The following is a 14,802-nucleotide window of genomic DNA, read 5'->3' as shown; positions in this document are numbered from 1 at the left end:
CTGGGTGTGAGGGTCTGCTTAAACAGAAGTTCAACGTCTTTGGCTCTCCTCTTGCAACAGAAGGATTTTCCTCTCCCGAAATAAGTCTAAAGTACCGTCCTTGCAATGCCAGGTCCTTTTAAGTCCCGTTGTCTTTCCCCGAGCTGCAGGGCCACGGTGGGCTTGGAAAAGGGCAAGGGGGGATCTGAGAGTCTTTGAGTCAGCACATCAGCTCAGAAGGGATCCACCACAGAAGGAGTAACGGCGAGCTGCAAACCAAGATCAGAAGCTGTTACAAACTGACCCGATTTCAGCTCTGAATGCCACCATGTCTAACAGGCAGAGATCTAGAGGGGAGAGCCAGGGGGAGAAGAGTGAAGGACAGCTCTAAAACCAGTATAGATCCTTGCTTTTATCCTGAGGCTGCAAACCTGAGAACGGAGAGAAGAAAAAAAGGGAAGAAGAAAAATAGGTACAGGCGTTTAAGGACAGAGAAAGACAAACTGCATTTCGGCCTGCTGAGATCAGAGAATCGGTCCAAGGCACGGGCTCCCGGAGCCCCAGCAGGCCGCCGAGCAAGGAGAGGAGCCCAGGCTGGAGGCAGCCGCACGTCCCTCCTGCCTGAAGTGAGGCCGCCGCATGGAGCCATTTGCGGCCGCAGTAACCCAGCGCCGGCATGGCGAACTCTGGCCAGGGCGGGCTTTCCTGGCCTCCGCAACTCAGGAACTGCCGCCGCTGGCTGTGCCTGTGTCACCTTTTCGTCACCGCCTTGGCCACACAGCCTTACTTCCAGGCACCCCGCCAGGCACGGGGTACCACTGCCAGGGGAAAACCATCGCCCCTTTTCGCTCAGCAAATGCAATTGTGCTTTGCTCCCAAGAACTGGGAGGAAAAAATAACGTAGTTATTTACTCTCAGGAGAGGAGGTAGCCCACGAACCTGCACAGGGTCTGGAAATGACCTGCCCTGCTGCGGCTGCCCGCCCTCCTGCCCTCAGGGAAGCCCGAGGAGGGAGCCAAGCGGTCACCTTTGGGGCGGCTCGGTCCTGCTCCCAGCTCTCGCTGCCTGGGGCAAGAGCAGGGCCAGGGCCAGGACAAGAGTGCCGCAAAGCAACCTGCACCCGCCCGGCATGTTTGCGGGTGCCAGAAATTCAAAGGATGTTGGGGGGGGTGATGTGTTTGGCGGGCTGGTGGGGTGATGTGTTGCCCTGTCCCATCCTCCCTCTCCCCCTCCTCGCTGGTCTGGCCGGAGAGCCCCAAGAAGGGCACCCAGGGCAGAGCTCAGGTGTCTCCCATGGGGCTTCCACCCCCAATTTATTCCCCCACGGCAGCACCTCAGCCGCCCCGCCACGGGGGGTCCTGCCCTGCTGCTGTGGGTGGTGTGAGGGGGGCAGGGGTGCAGCCGAGCCGGGGGACCGGGAGGGACCGAGGGCAGCTCTTTACCTGCCTCCACATTGAGGCTGAGGCTCTGTGCCATGTCCCCCGCCGTGTTGGGGAAGGGTCCCGGCGTCGTCCAGGCCGCGGTGGCGCCCGCCTCGCTCTTCCCCAGTTCGCACGGGGGGCTGACCGGCGTGGGCACGGAGGCGGGGGTGAGGCGGTGGGGGCGGACGGGGGCGGTGGGCACCAGGAGCGAGCCGTAGCGGGGGTCGAAGTGGGGCCCGTAGACCTCGTGCATGGCGGCGGGGCGGGGGTAGGCAGTGCTCTGTGTCCCGATGTAGGGGTGGTGGTGGTGGTGGTGGTGGGCATGGTGCCAGGGCTCGGGGCCACCTTGGTGCAGGTGGCCATGCAGAGAGGCCGGCGCGTAGGGGTCGGCGGCGGCGAAGGGCAGCTCGCTGTGGGCGGCCGCTGCCAGGGGGCTGCTCAGGGTGGCTGGGACCGAGGAGGGCTGGTACGTGCTGTTCCAGAAGGACGGCGGGAAGCTGCGCTGGCTCATCGGGAAGGAGCCGTCTGGGTGAAGGTAGCAGGAGAGAAAGGCAGCAATGAGCACACCCAGCGAGCCCTGATCTCCTCTCCCGAGGGCTCTGCCCCTCCCCAGATCCCCCCAAACCAGCCCTCGCATTCCCTTTATCCTCCCCAGTGCTGTCGAACACAAGACACTGCTCCCAAGGAGTACAGATTCCTTCCTAGCTAAACATCCAACACACCTAGCCCAGGGCTTACCCACGACACTAGTTTCTTTTAGTATGTATTTGGGGAAAAGGTTGTTATCTAAGGTGAGGGGAACATTTCTTTTCGTCAGTAGTGGAAACTGAGTGAGAGCTATTAGGCACCACAGCAATTTCCAGGGTCGGATTTTTCTGGTTTGCTTTTGTAGTAATCTCCTTGTCTATGTATTTACACCCAGCACCTCGGAGGACACCTGACCCTGCCAGGAACGTGGCTGCCTCCTCAGAGCCATTTCAAGGTGGGCAGGAGCAGCGCGAGATGTGACTGAGGGCCAGCTTGAATTTTCAAAGTGTATGTGGGCCATTCCTCATCTATTACACTGGACTGACACTTGTGTCTTAGGTATATTGCTAAGATATTCGGGAAGTGCTCTGCAGATCTTTGGAGATTGGCAGGGCAAAGGACAAGGCCCCTGCATTTTCTTTGCCCAGTAAGCAATGTGGGAGATGGACTCATGATTATTAATAGCACAGATAGACATTACGCATTATTAATTGGGAATGCACAGTGTTCCCGAGACAAACAGAAACGTGCTCCTGATGCGTGCTTGCCAGGGAGGTACGTCAGTTCTGCGCCCTGACATTACTCGGGAGAATGGGAAGCAGTTCATGAGGAGCAAAGAACTCTCCTCTCCTGCCATCAATTCCAGCGCTGAATATCTTTCGCCCGTGAAATATTTAAACTACTATTTCATTCTTAGAAGCTACCGACTGCAATTCATGGGGGAGAGGCTGGGAGACCGGCTCTTGGCTGGCTGGGTGGCCCTGCAAGGGAGGGTCCCAAAAACTGTCCCAGAAGAAGTGCGTGCTCTAACTCCTTGGTGGGCAGAGGGTGGGGAAGGTTATTCCCTGCCACCTCGGGTACCCCCATGGGCTTGTTAGGGGTGAATCGGGCATGGCTACAGAGAGCTGCGCATCAGCCTTGGCCCTGCCGGCACAGGGCCACCGCCATGGGCAGGTCTGAAAGCCCTCGTTTTCAGAAATTTAGGGTCCTTGTCTCTGCTCCAGCAGCAACCAGGGTGGTGACACATGTAAGGCGAGATACAGCGACACGTGCAATCTGTTTTTTAGCGGTGGGAAGCCGGTGAGATGGTTCCCACATTTCCTTCTTTTTTTGTTCCCATCTTCGATCACCACCCAGCTAGAATGAAAGCTGCCCCGGCGGGGAGCCCCTTGCCGGGAGGAGGGTGGCCCGGCTTGGGGGGGTGGTGGTGATGGGTGGGGTGTGTGTGTGTCCCCCGCCCCACCGCGCCCCACGGTGCGCTCACCCCGCCAGGAGCCGGCGTTCCTCGCCGCCTTGGCGCTGCCGAGCGAGAAGCTGCTGGGCTGGCTGAGCGCCCGGCTGAAGTGCTCGTCCACCACGGCGCTGATGTCCCCGTGGAAGTAGGTGAAGAGGACGCAGCGGGAGCTGATGTACTCGGCTTCGGGGGGACGCTCCTTCTCGGGGCTGCAGTCCTCCTCCTTGATGCTGGCCGCGGGGTGGCTGGAGAAGGAGCTGCTGGAGCTGCTGCCGCTCTCCGGGGCTTCTTGCATTTTGGAGTAAAAGGCGAGTTTCTGGAGGAAAGGGGGAGGGAGGGAAGGAAAAAAAAATAGAGCCGGGCACGCAGGGCAGCGGCCCTCCCCGGGCCAGCCAGTGTGCAGCGCCCACCCCGCTTCCGCGACCTTCCCGAGGGGATGCCAAAGTCCGGCCCTGGGCTGCCCGCCCCCGGCTCCCCCCACCCCCCCGTAGCTGCACTTCTGCCCCTCTCCGGGGAGGCAGCGAGGGGGCTGCGAATGGGGCTGGGGACCGGAGTCCCGGGGATGCCGCCCGCACGGAGCAAGGCAAGTCTCCGGGCAGGGCAGGCGCGGTCGGGCCGGGGTTACCGGCGCGGGTCCCCGGCACGAAGCTCCGCACAAGAAGGCGCTTTGCGGGCCGGGTCCTGCGCGGGCGGCGGCAGCCAAGGGGCTGAAATGCGGGGGGAGAGGCGGGGGGGGGGCGGGTCCCGGCAGCGGGGGGAAGGCGAGGGGAGCTCGATCCCCGGCTCGCAAAATCTGCCCCGAAGAGTGTCCTGTAAACCAAAGCGGCGAGGCGGAGGAATGGGGGGGGGGGGGGGGGAAACGACTGGCAGCCTCAAACACATTTCTTGGGGAAAAAAAAAAAAGAAAAAAAGAAGCATTTCCCCGGCCAGCAAGAAGCTGCAGGTATTTCCCACCAGAGGATTCTGTTTTTGCGAGGTTCCTCTGGGTGGGAGAACTGCGGGCGTGGAGAAGCGTGAGGGATGTTTCGCATCTTCTCCCGCTCCGCGTTGGCGCGGCCGCGGGCGCTGGGGGTTTCTTAGAAACACGCGGCGGGACGAGCAGCCCGGTCCCGGCCGCTGCGGGCGGCGGCGTGGGGCGGGCGGCGGCGGGGGAAGCACCGAGGCGACGGGTCACAGCCCTGGGCCAAGACACGCGAGATATTTAATCATGTCACTCCTTCGTCACGACCGCCTTTCCACTTGGCTCCCGGCTCGGCCATTGAGGTAATGATCATCCCCCTCAATAATGTCACGAAGCCGCGTGCGGGGGGGGTTCTGTGGCGGGGGGGAAGGCAAGGTGGGGGAAGACATCATTTGCTATTTGTAACAGGTATTCCGGCCCCGCTGCCAGGCGCTGCGGGTGGCCCACGGGCCACCATGCTGCCGGCCACTCGCCCCTGCGGCCTGGTCCCGCCGTGCCGCCGTCTCTGTGCACCCCCTTTTTCGTTTTGCTGCGGGAGGAAGGAACTAATTTCTGGAAGGAAATGAAGGGCGGGGGGAAGACGGGGGAAGGAAGGAAATAAGGGCGAGGGAAAGAAGAGAACCCAGAGGGCGAAAGAGAAAGCGGTGTGCAGCAGGTGCAGCCCGGGGAAACCAGCCCTGACCCACGCGGGACGGTGCGCGTTCCGGGGCGGGCAGTTCCCCGCGCATGGCGGCCCGTGCGTGCCGCGAAACACCCCCGCCATAAAACCCTTTTCTCGAAATCCGGGGATTAACCGATGCCCGCGACCACCCGGTCGCGGAGTACCCACGGGTGTCGCAGGCGACCGCGGGAGCATCCCCGCAGCCCGGCCGCGCCGCAGCCTTGTCCCCCTCGGGGCCAGGGCTTCCTCCCCTGCCGCCAAACCGGGGGAAACCCGGCGGCCGCCTGGCACCGCCGCCTCCCCGGGAGTGGCTCCGGTGCCCCCGTCCCGAGGTGGCCGGTGAAATACCTGCCCGTGGGGTGCCGGGAGCGGGGGCAGCGGTGCCCCGGGAACTCCCCGCCGCTCCCGGGGTGAAGCCCGTCCCGGCAAAGATAGGAAAAAAGAAACTTAAAAAAAAAGAAAATAAAATCCCGAAAAAAGCCACCGCAGGGTTAAAATCGCGCTCTCGCTCCCCAGGCACGGGTCGCCGGGCCCCGCCGGGGTACGTACCCTGCCGACCCCCGCGCCAAGGTGGGATGCGGTCCTGCTCCGCTCACCATCGCAGGCTCCCAGATCTCCCCCCCGCCTTCCCCTCCCCTTCTCCTTTTCCCTTTTCCTTTTGGTAAGGCCCCGGGCGGCCATCCTCCCGAGGACACCCCTCCCACCCTCTGCCCCCCGCACGTACCTGGTGGTAGGGGCTGTAGGCTGCTGCGAAGTAGGGCTGGGGCGGGCCGTAGGCTTGGTACATAACCTCCAGGCAGCTCATGGCTGGCCCCCGCCGCCCCCGCCGCCGCCGCCGCTTGTTTTTTCTCTCATCAACTCGCGTTCCGCAAAGCGGAGCAGTGCTTCGGGGGAGGGAGGATCCCGGGGGTTAAGAGGCCCCACGCGTTGGTGGGAGGAGTGAGGGGGGCTGAGACGGCGCTGGGCTGAGATGACAGCCCCCTCCCTGCCCTCCGCCCGCCCTCCCTCACTGTAGCGCGGCTCCTTCCCGCAAATGCGCGGAGGGGGCCGGAGAGACTCCCGTGGGCGCCGGGGGTGTGTTTCGGCCCCGACCCCAGGTTCGGCGAGGGGCTGGGGGGGTGGGGAGCCGGAGAGAACCCTCCTTCTGCAGCCGGGGCTGCCCCGGAGCAGCGGGGCGGGGGGAGCACCGGGCCCGGTGCCCGCCCCGGCCGCGCAGGGACCCGCCGTGGGGCGCAGGGCGGCGGCGGAGGGGGGGCTTGCTCAGCGGGGCAGCCCCTCTCCCGCTGCCTTTCGTTTCCTTTATTTCACGATTTTCTTTATTTCACGATTTCATTTATTTCGTTTCACGTGCTTCGCCGTACCGGGCTGCTGCTTCGCCGCCGGTGCCGCGTCCCTCCGCGCCGCCCCCCTTCTCCGCCCCCGCTCGGGACGTCCCCGCGAAGTGGGGCTCCGGGAAGGGCAGGGGTCTGGGCAACACCCCCCACAGCCCCCAAATGCCACGGAGTCCGACGTCCTCCTGAAAATGCCGCCGCCAAAAGTTACGGGTGCGGAAAGGGCTGGTGGAGCAAAGGAGGGAAAACCGGCGGCTTCCCCAGGGGGAACCGCCCCGGGAACCCCGCACCGTCACAACCGCCGCGAGCGGCGGTGCTTTTGCGTGCGACTGGAACGAAGAGAACGCTGAGGGCAAAGGCACGAGGAAAAGAACAAGGTGTCATAAAGGAAAAGTGGATTTACCCCCTTACCGTTCCGCTCCGGGGGTACACACCGGCGTCAGCAGGTGAATACGTCTCAGCTGCTCCTTCGGACGGCGGTGCGTAGGAGGGAGGTTCGTTTCTAACACAGAGATCGAAGTTCTCATTTCAGTATCAGCCCTTTGGAATACCCAGCTACATGGCACGGGTCACAACTCCTGTAAGAAGAGACCCGTTTTAAGCTACGTTTTAAGCATTTGCAATAAAACCAAAAAAATACAGAAAGTACGAGAGAAAGAATATTATTTGGTTTTCAAATGCTGATTGTTTACAAAGCTATGGGGGAAAAAAATCCGAAAAGAATGAACACTTTGAATTTTGAAGACCTGGAAGCCTTTAAATGAATTTTAGCAGAAAATTCTCACAATTAAATATTAGTATTCAACGCTGTTTTGTTTCCCCCAAAATGTAATTTTTATATTCCAAGGGCTATGAGTTGTTCTGAATGTCTGTCCCACGCCAAAATCATATTTCAGTGCCTAATGTGCATAAGTTTCAATTTTTTCTGCACCAGGTGCAAGGTTTAAAATTCATATTTAAACCATTTTTTTCTCCCTCTTCCAGTTGGGTAAATTTGTTTTTCATGCTGCAGTGCAGCCTGCAATGCTGTGGCTGTGGGGTTCAGCCCCAGCACTTTTCCTTCCCTCATCTGAGCAAATTTTTTGTCCGTGGTCAAGAAGCAAACAAGGGGAAGAACTGCTGGTATTAGGCCTTAAAAAAAGAAATTATTCTCACACTCTATCGTTTTATTTCTCCTGAGTAGCAAGGGAATAGCCGTGGTATGGGGAAGGACTCACTCTGTGGCTGGCATCCAAAATAAGGCAGTCAGCTAAGGAACGCCCCTCTGCTCCTGGCAGCGGGAGGCTGAGGGACCTCACTTGGGGCGATGGGCTTCTCCTGTGTGTCCCTGCTCCTGAGAGGCAGAGAGGAGCTTTCCCACCGTGTAGAGACCTGTGCCCATTTCAAAGGCGACATACAAAAAAGCACCCAGTTCTCAGAAGGTGAGTCTGATTTGAACGCATACTCCAAAGACGTGGCGTACCTTCCCGCTGTTCGAATGAGCTCTTCACCAGCGACTTTGTGCAACAGCAAAGGTAGGACCTGACACATGCCAAGGATGAGCATTTGCGTCTTGGGAGGAAAAGCCCAAGGGTAATAGCAACACGTGCCACTGGGTGCTGCGATGGGGTCAGTGGTCTAGGTGGTGATCCCTGAAGAATCCCTCCTTGAGGGCTGAATTTCGGGGGTTTGCCTCACACTTAGGTATACGTTAGGGGAATCAGGTCTGATGTGGCTCGGGATGAATTCAGTGTCCTTTATAAACAGCTATTTGACTGTAAAACTGTCCAGTGTAAGGCATGAACAAACTTTGGTGCCTTAATGTAGAGCAATACAAACATTCATCCAAAAGTGCTGGCATGGTTCTGCCTTCTCGGTGCACTCTCTGAAGTCAGTCCTGGTATGGGACATTATCCTGGAAGCCGAGGATCAGCAACTATATTCACTAATGGTCTCACTGTGTGTTTATAGTTACATATAAGTAATTTTCTTGGTCCTAACTGAAGAATTTTAGGTGAGTTGAGTCACACAGGGAACTACAAAAGCTTGGATAAAAACAGCTGAGAGATCTCAGAGAGAAAATTATGACAGCAGTGAAAGAAAGCGCACTTTTAGGAAGGACACGGGTTAAAAACTGGCTGTGTACCGTTAAAAACACTGGCATGGGCCTACTCCTAATGTTTCACAGCAGCAATGCAAAAACTCTTGTTGTTAGAAATAAAGAAATATGGGTTCTGATAAACAATGAGATGCAGAAAGTTACAACTTGCCTTGGAAAACATTCCTATAAAGCAAATCACAGTTGCCTTCTAACTAAGCTGGAACCTTTCACAAAAGAAGAACTGGCTATTCCTGCGAACGGCTCACTGGACCGGCAAACAGGTCGTCAAACAAAACATCAGCATTCAGAAAGACCAGGACAAAAAAGTCACGGAAACGTGATAGCACTGACCACACTTGTTGCTCACCTTCCCTGGCAATCCCACATCCAGTGCCAGCCTGCCAGCGCCCGGCATGCAAAAGTCTGAGCCGTGAACGTAATGTTCACTGAAAGGATTAAGTATTTATTAGCCAGTAGGGACCGTTCTGTTTTTTCAATCTGACCACATACATCCTTCGATGCTGTGGATAATATACTTTTTTAGAAGCTGAGGGAGACTTCTGCTGTGTCCAGAAAGGCACGCTCTCCTGGCTGGAAGATACCACGGGGTGGATGGAGAATCCAGCCCTTGCTGCAGACGTTTGCTGCTGTGCTTGTTGCCTTCAGTGTTTCTCACTTCCAGCTTGAGTTGGGCTGGCTTCAGCTTCCAGCTGTTGGTTCATGTAATGCCTTACTTCACTTAGCTAAACAGTCCTTTCATATGTAATATTTTTCTCTTATGAAAACTTATTTTATTCCGCATAGTAATATTTTATTTTCTGCCAAAATAGATGCAGCTCCTTAATTTTTTACAGCAATTTCTCCAGTCCTCAGGTAATTTTTGTATCTTTTCTCTTTGCACCCCAAGCAATTTTTTAACATTTAAAAAAAAATATTGACACAAGAACTTGTTATTATTCTAACATCTCTGTTGCTGAAGGTGTACACCAAGTAAAATACCTCCTTAGCAACTGATCTTTATGGCTGTTGGGTTTCTTTTTTTGCCACAACACAATTTTAAAGACATATCATGCTGACGGGCTTTCCCACTCTGATCACCACAGTATTTTCAGGATCACTGCTACGAGTCTGTAAAAACCATGAACTGCTTGGTGGTGTGGAGCTGATGGTATAGGGACATTTTTGGTGTTTCTTCTGAGCTCTTACATAGCTGACCGAGATTGCAAGTAACCAGTCTGAAAGCTTTGGTGATCCCATTGCAAGCCTATGACATCTGCTCATGATGCCTTCTAGAGCCGTGCTTTCCAGGACCCTTTCCATCACCTGCCTTCTTTGGTCCTTGTCCTGGTTTCAGGAATGTGCAATGCTGCAAACAGCTCCATTCGTGTGATGTTTGTTCTTGAAAGCGCCAAGAGACTTAGCAACAGACTCAGGTCTTTCCAAACATCCCACTTCCCACGTCAGTCACCAGTCTCCTTGTCACTGTGTTACCTGTGGAATTTATTGGTGTGATTTTATATCAACTTTCAAGTTACTGATTGTGCTGGGTTGACCCTGGCTGGAGGCCAGGTGCCCACCAAAGCCGCTCTGTCACTGCCCTCCTCAGCTGGACGGGGGAGAGAAAATGTAATGAGAAGCTTATGGGTTGAGATAAGGACAGGGAGAGATCACTCACCAATTGCTGTCACGGGCAAAAAAGACTCGAATTGGAGAAAAAGAAATTTAATTTATTGCCAATCAAAATCAGAGTAGGATAATGAGAAATAAAACCAAATCTTAAAACACCTTCCCCCCACCCCTCCCTTCTTCCCGGGCTCAACTTTATCCCCGATTTCTCTGCCTCCTCCCTCCGAGTGGTGCAGGGGAATGGGGTCAGTTCATCACACGCTGTCTCTGCCGCTCCTTCCTCCTCAGGGGCAGGACTCCTCACACTCTTCCCCCAGACTCCAGCGTAGGGTCCCTCCCACGGGAGACAGTTCTCCATGAACTTCTCCAACCTGAGTCCTTCCCACAGGCTGCAGTTCTTCACAAACTGCTCCAGCCTGGGTCCCCCCACGGGTGCCGTCCTTCAGGAACAGGCTGCTCCAGTCTGGGTCCCCCGTGGGGTCACAAGTCCTGCCAGCAACCCTGCTCCAGCCTGGGCTCCTCTCTCCACAGGGCCACAGGTCCTGCCAGGAGCCTGCTCCAGCGTGGGCTTCCCACAGGGTCACAGCCTCCTTTGGGCACATCCCCCTGCTCCGGCGTGGGGTCCTACCCGGGCTGCAGGTGGAGATCTGCTCCAGCGTGGAGCTCCATGGCTGCAGGGGCACAGCCGGCCTCACCGTGGTCTTCCCCAGGGGCTGCCGGGGAACCTCTGCTCCGGCGCCTGGAGCCCCTCCTGCCCCTCCTGCTTCGCTGACCTGGGTGTCTGCAGAGTTGGTCCTCTCACATGTTCTCACTCCTCTCTCTGCTGCTGTTTCCCCAGCAGGTTTTTCCCCCCTTCTTACCTCTGCTCCCCCAGAGGCGCTGCCACCGTGGCTGATGGGCTTGGCCTTGGCCAGCGGTGGGTCCGACTTGTAGCCGGCTGGTGTTGGCTCTGTCGAACACGGGGGAAGCTTCTGGCAGCTTCTCACAGAAGCCACCCCTGCAGCCCCCCCCCCCAAAATCTTGCCATGCAAACCCAATACACCGATGAACATCTTGCACAGTTCCCAGACCAGCTGATATGAATACTCCTATGTAATGTTCATATACTATACTCCTATATAGCAGTATTCATACTCCTAAACGCTAAGTATTTTCTGTTGACTCTGGTTTCTTGCAATTTTTTCCTTTTGCTGCGTGCATCATCTGCATTGTGCTGTGCCTCCTCTGTGAGACAATAACTTCGGTTTCACTCGGCTTCCTATTTCTGCTCTCGGTTTTGTTCTCTGATGCCTCAATCTGTCTGTAGAGTTCAGCACATACTTCACTTTCAGCTGAATGCTCTACTTGGGGGTTTACATGGGCCAAATTTGGCTGAAATGAATTAAGATCAATATTGTTGTTCTTTTTTCTTATCTTGTCGGTCTTTGTGCTTCATCTCCCTAAAAGCTTTTTGGTGTTTTAGGGCTTGGCAACTGTTACCATGGTGTTCCCAGGGTTGTTTTTGAGGTGCAGTCTCTGGGTCTGTATTGATGTGGAAGACTTGAGGCTGAAGGGCTGTTGGCTTGGTAGTTTTCACAGGCACTGAATTAACTGAAATTAAAGATAAAAATCAGCATGGCAAAATTGCACAAGGACACGTATCACTGACTTCCTTGTCTCCTTCACTGTCCTGAGGAGCCCAGTTTTATTTTGTTTTTAATTTTTGACCTCAGAGACCTTCTATAGATTAAAATTAATCTTCCTTTGAGGGTGTGCCTTTTTGTGTTTTTTTTTTTGTTGTTGTTTTCTTTTCCTTTTTTCCCCCCGTGGCTCCGAGAATTAGCTGTTAGCTGCTAATTAATCACACGTACAGCTACTATTTGGTGCGCGTTTGTGTATGTGACAACACGTCTACTCCAGTGACACACTCTGCGGCAGCTGGAATGTACGGGGTGGTTTTTACTCCGTGATGTATTTACAGGGGAGCTGCAGCCCGGCTCGGGGCGCAGCATCTGGCGTGTGTCACTCACCCGTCCCACCCGACCCTCACGGGCCGGAGGCATCACCTGTCTCTCCTCTACTGATGGCGGCAGATGAAGAGATCATTAGGCAGGGCTGGAAGGGAAATCGAGAGCTGTCGTGAGGGAATATATTAACATGTGTGAGAACACACTCAACGCATTGAATTTAGGGCTCGATTTTGCAATGTGAAAGCTCATGGAGGTTTTTTCACGAGTCGGTATAGGAACAGGCTCCGTTTTGCCCTCGGAGGTAGAGCTAGCAGCTTTTCTGGTGCATGTCTTGTGGCACCTTCGGATCTGAGCGGAATCACCCTCCACCCCTCCACCTCCCCGGCACTGAGCCACCGGTGGGGGAATCTGGTTTGTTCTGAGATTCATTCACCGAGGCGCTCTACAGATATTTCTGTAGTTGTACATAAGATATATAATACGTATTTCCTCAGCTGTGGTCCAGACAGAGAGGCAATTTCAGACAAAATGTTCCCTAACAATCACACCCAAGCACAAACTAGTTTTTTTCCTGTTTTATTTTGTTTTTTTCATTGCTGTGATGCAATAGTAGAAACAGGCTGTATTTGAGCTCTGTCAAAGTTGCTTAAGCACCAGCCCTATTAATATAATGTAATGTAATGTAATGTAATGTAATGTAATGTAATATAATATAATATAATATAATATATGCACTAAACTCTTGATGTAATTGTGATACATAGATCCTCTGCAATGTCCAGTCTCAATGATTTTGATGGCACACAGTCAGAGATTTGAGTGTTTTGTTTTGAAAAAAAAAGTGTTTTTATGTGAAGGTATTAATTCCTAGGAATGTTTTCATTTTAGAAGTGTCCGTCTTTCCACTATTGTAGATAATATTTCAGAGACAGGGAGGTAGGTGGCAGAGAAAGACTGCAGCTTGAGAGAGTCAGTGGCTCGGTGCAAGGAAACGACAAGATGACCAGGTTTTCAATCGAGCACAAACAGGTAAGGTATATGCTTTTTTGTCTGTACAGACTTTCATATAATACTGACAAAATGAAGCTGGGATGAGGAAAAGAAAGACTCTCATTTACTTCCATGATTAAGTCTTCCTCGAGTGGAAACTTTTATTGTTCAGAGTGGGCAATATTACATCATACCGGAGAGTCTCACTGGCTCGCTTCTGTTTTCTTCAATGAGTATTTGGCGAAGCCTCGAGAAAACGTCGCTAGAAAATGTTAACAGAGTGTATTTTAAGCAAAATAAGTGCAAAATGAAGTAAAAAGAAAATTCACAGCAAAATACTGGAGGTGGAGCCATGGTACAGGGAATTGTGTTCTCATCGCCTGGAATTGCCCCAAATAACGTAGCTCCTGGGTGGAGTGTACATAGGTGTGATTTCAGAGGCTGGAAAATACCCTGAATTTCTGAAACCGAACATTGAAAACTTTTTATGGCCATACTTAACAGAGAACTCAATCCTGATGGTTGCAAAAGCCAACCCCATCTTTAGAGATTAATTTGGAAAAACAAACAGGGGAAAGGAAGATGGTAAGAAAGGGAGAAAGGAAGGTGCTGCCATTGCAGGTATGAACTCAGTCTATGTGAGGGAGAAGGGGGCAAAATAAAATGTCATTTGATTTTCATAATAATAACTATTTATTGTAGACCAATCCACTGGAAACCAATGTATACATAACCACATTGTAGCCCAGCTGGAAACTCTGACTTAATTTCACATGAGAATCTGTGTAGTTTTATCTCATTTAATATGGAAGGATAAGAAAATAGTACGCAGTTGAATTATTTGTAATAAATGATGTTCCAGGCTCTGTTGAGGACACATGTATTCTGTGCCCCATGGCCCTGCTTGTACACAAAAAACCCTAGAACAGGGGTGAAATTATGAAATCCAATGCAATACTCACCCCCCCCAAGGGAAATCATAAAGTGCACACCAAGGATCGTGTGCTGGGATCTTCACACAAGATGGCTGTACATTTTAAAGCAGCATCTTTTCTCATGCTGAGGTAGGCACTTTGTTGAATTGCAAAGTGCTTTACATGCACATATAAATCATTCAGTGAGCTGGCAGGGGAGATAAGAGTCATCAATTTAGAGAAAGTCAGTCATTTCATACTTCTCCCGTGATTATGCTTTCTTCCTTGAAGGCTGGTGTGCGTTAAAGAACTTCTGGTCTACTGAGTTAACTTTATGGAGACATTAGCCTAACAAATGAAGTCTTTGAAATGCAGGTCCAGTTTATATATGAAAGTAAGAGAATGCAATTTTCAATTCAGAAAGATATCTCAACTGAGGAAAACTTTAAAAATTACCTTTAAGTTTCTGTTGAGGTTCTATGTTAGCTGGTAAGTGCCAAACACATGGGGTGACAAATACTTGGAGTTGCTGCTTTCCAAGAAATGAAGGGGAGGGACTTCATTTAGGCTCAGAATTTGGCATAACTTTTTGAATAACAGTTTTCAGAAATGGATTTTTAACTCACAGACAGTTCACTGACCAGATGGGAGGATGCTTCATTGTAGAGGAGAGTATGATGCTGAAGAGCTGACCAAATGCAGGGTGGAATGGGAAGGCAGCTCAAAGCTATTTCTGTGTCCCTGGTTGTCGAAATAATACAACTGCTGCATGAAACAAACCAGTTTGTCCACCATTCAGGCATTCATTTCTGTTATACTGCCTGTTGCTGGTCACAGGGACAATTTCACCAATCTGTACGACTCTCGCTCTGATCTGCTCCTCTACTCCCGGCCGGGCAAGGGGCTGGT

At 53.3% G+C, this 14,802-nt stretch overlaps 1 protein-coding gene across 2 annotated transcripts; it reads right to left on the bottom strand.

Moving 5' to 3' along the window:
- Positions 1–207: 207 nt before the first annotated feature.
- Positions 208–5,808, bottom strand: VGLL2 (vestigial like family member 2; the record flags this gene model as incomplete). 2 transcript variants are annotated; one of them, XM_081997430.1, is made up of 4 exons in its annotated part: positions 208–248; positions 1,422–1,925; positions 3,412–3,697; positions 5,728–5,808. In XM_081997430.1, 4 exons carry the CDS (start codon positions 5,806–5,808, stop codon positions 208–210), a joined length of 912 nt encoding a protein of 303 aa, XP_081853556.1. The 2 variants fall into 2 exon arrangements, with proteins under 2 accessions (XP_081853556.1, XP_081853555.1); XM_081997429.1 differs by lacking the exon at positions 208–248 and adding an exon at positions 367–410.
- Positions 5,809–14,802: the final 8,994 nt, after the last annotated feature.

This window comes from Phaethon aethereus (assembly GCF_964289735.1).
Source record: "Phaethon aethereus genome assembly, chromosome: 3".
Taxonomy (NCBI): Eukaryota; Metazoa; Chordata; class Aves; order Phaethontiformes; family Phaethontidae; genus Phaethon; species Phaethon aethereus.
Note: the sequence above shows the minus strand (reverse complement) of the source record. Positions and strands in the feature narration are given on the sequence as shown.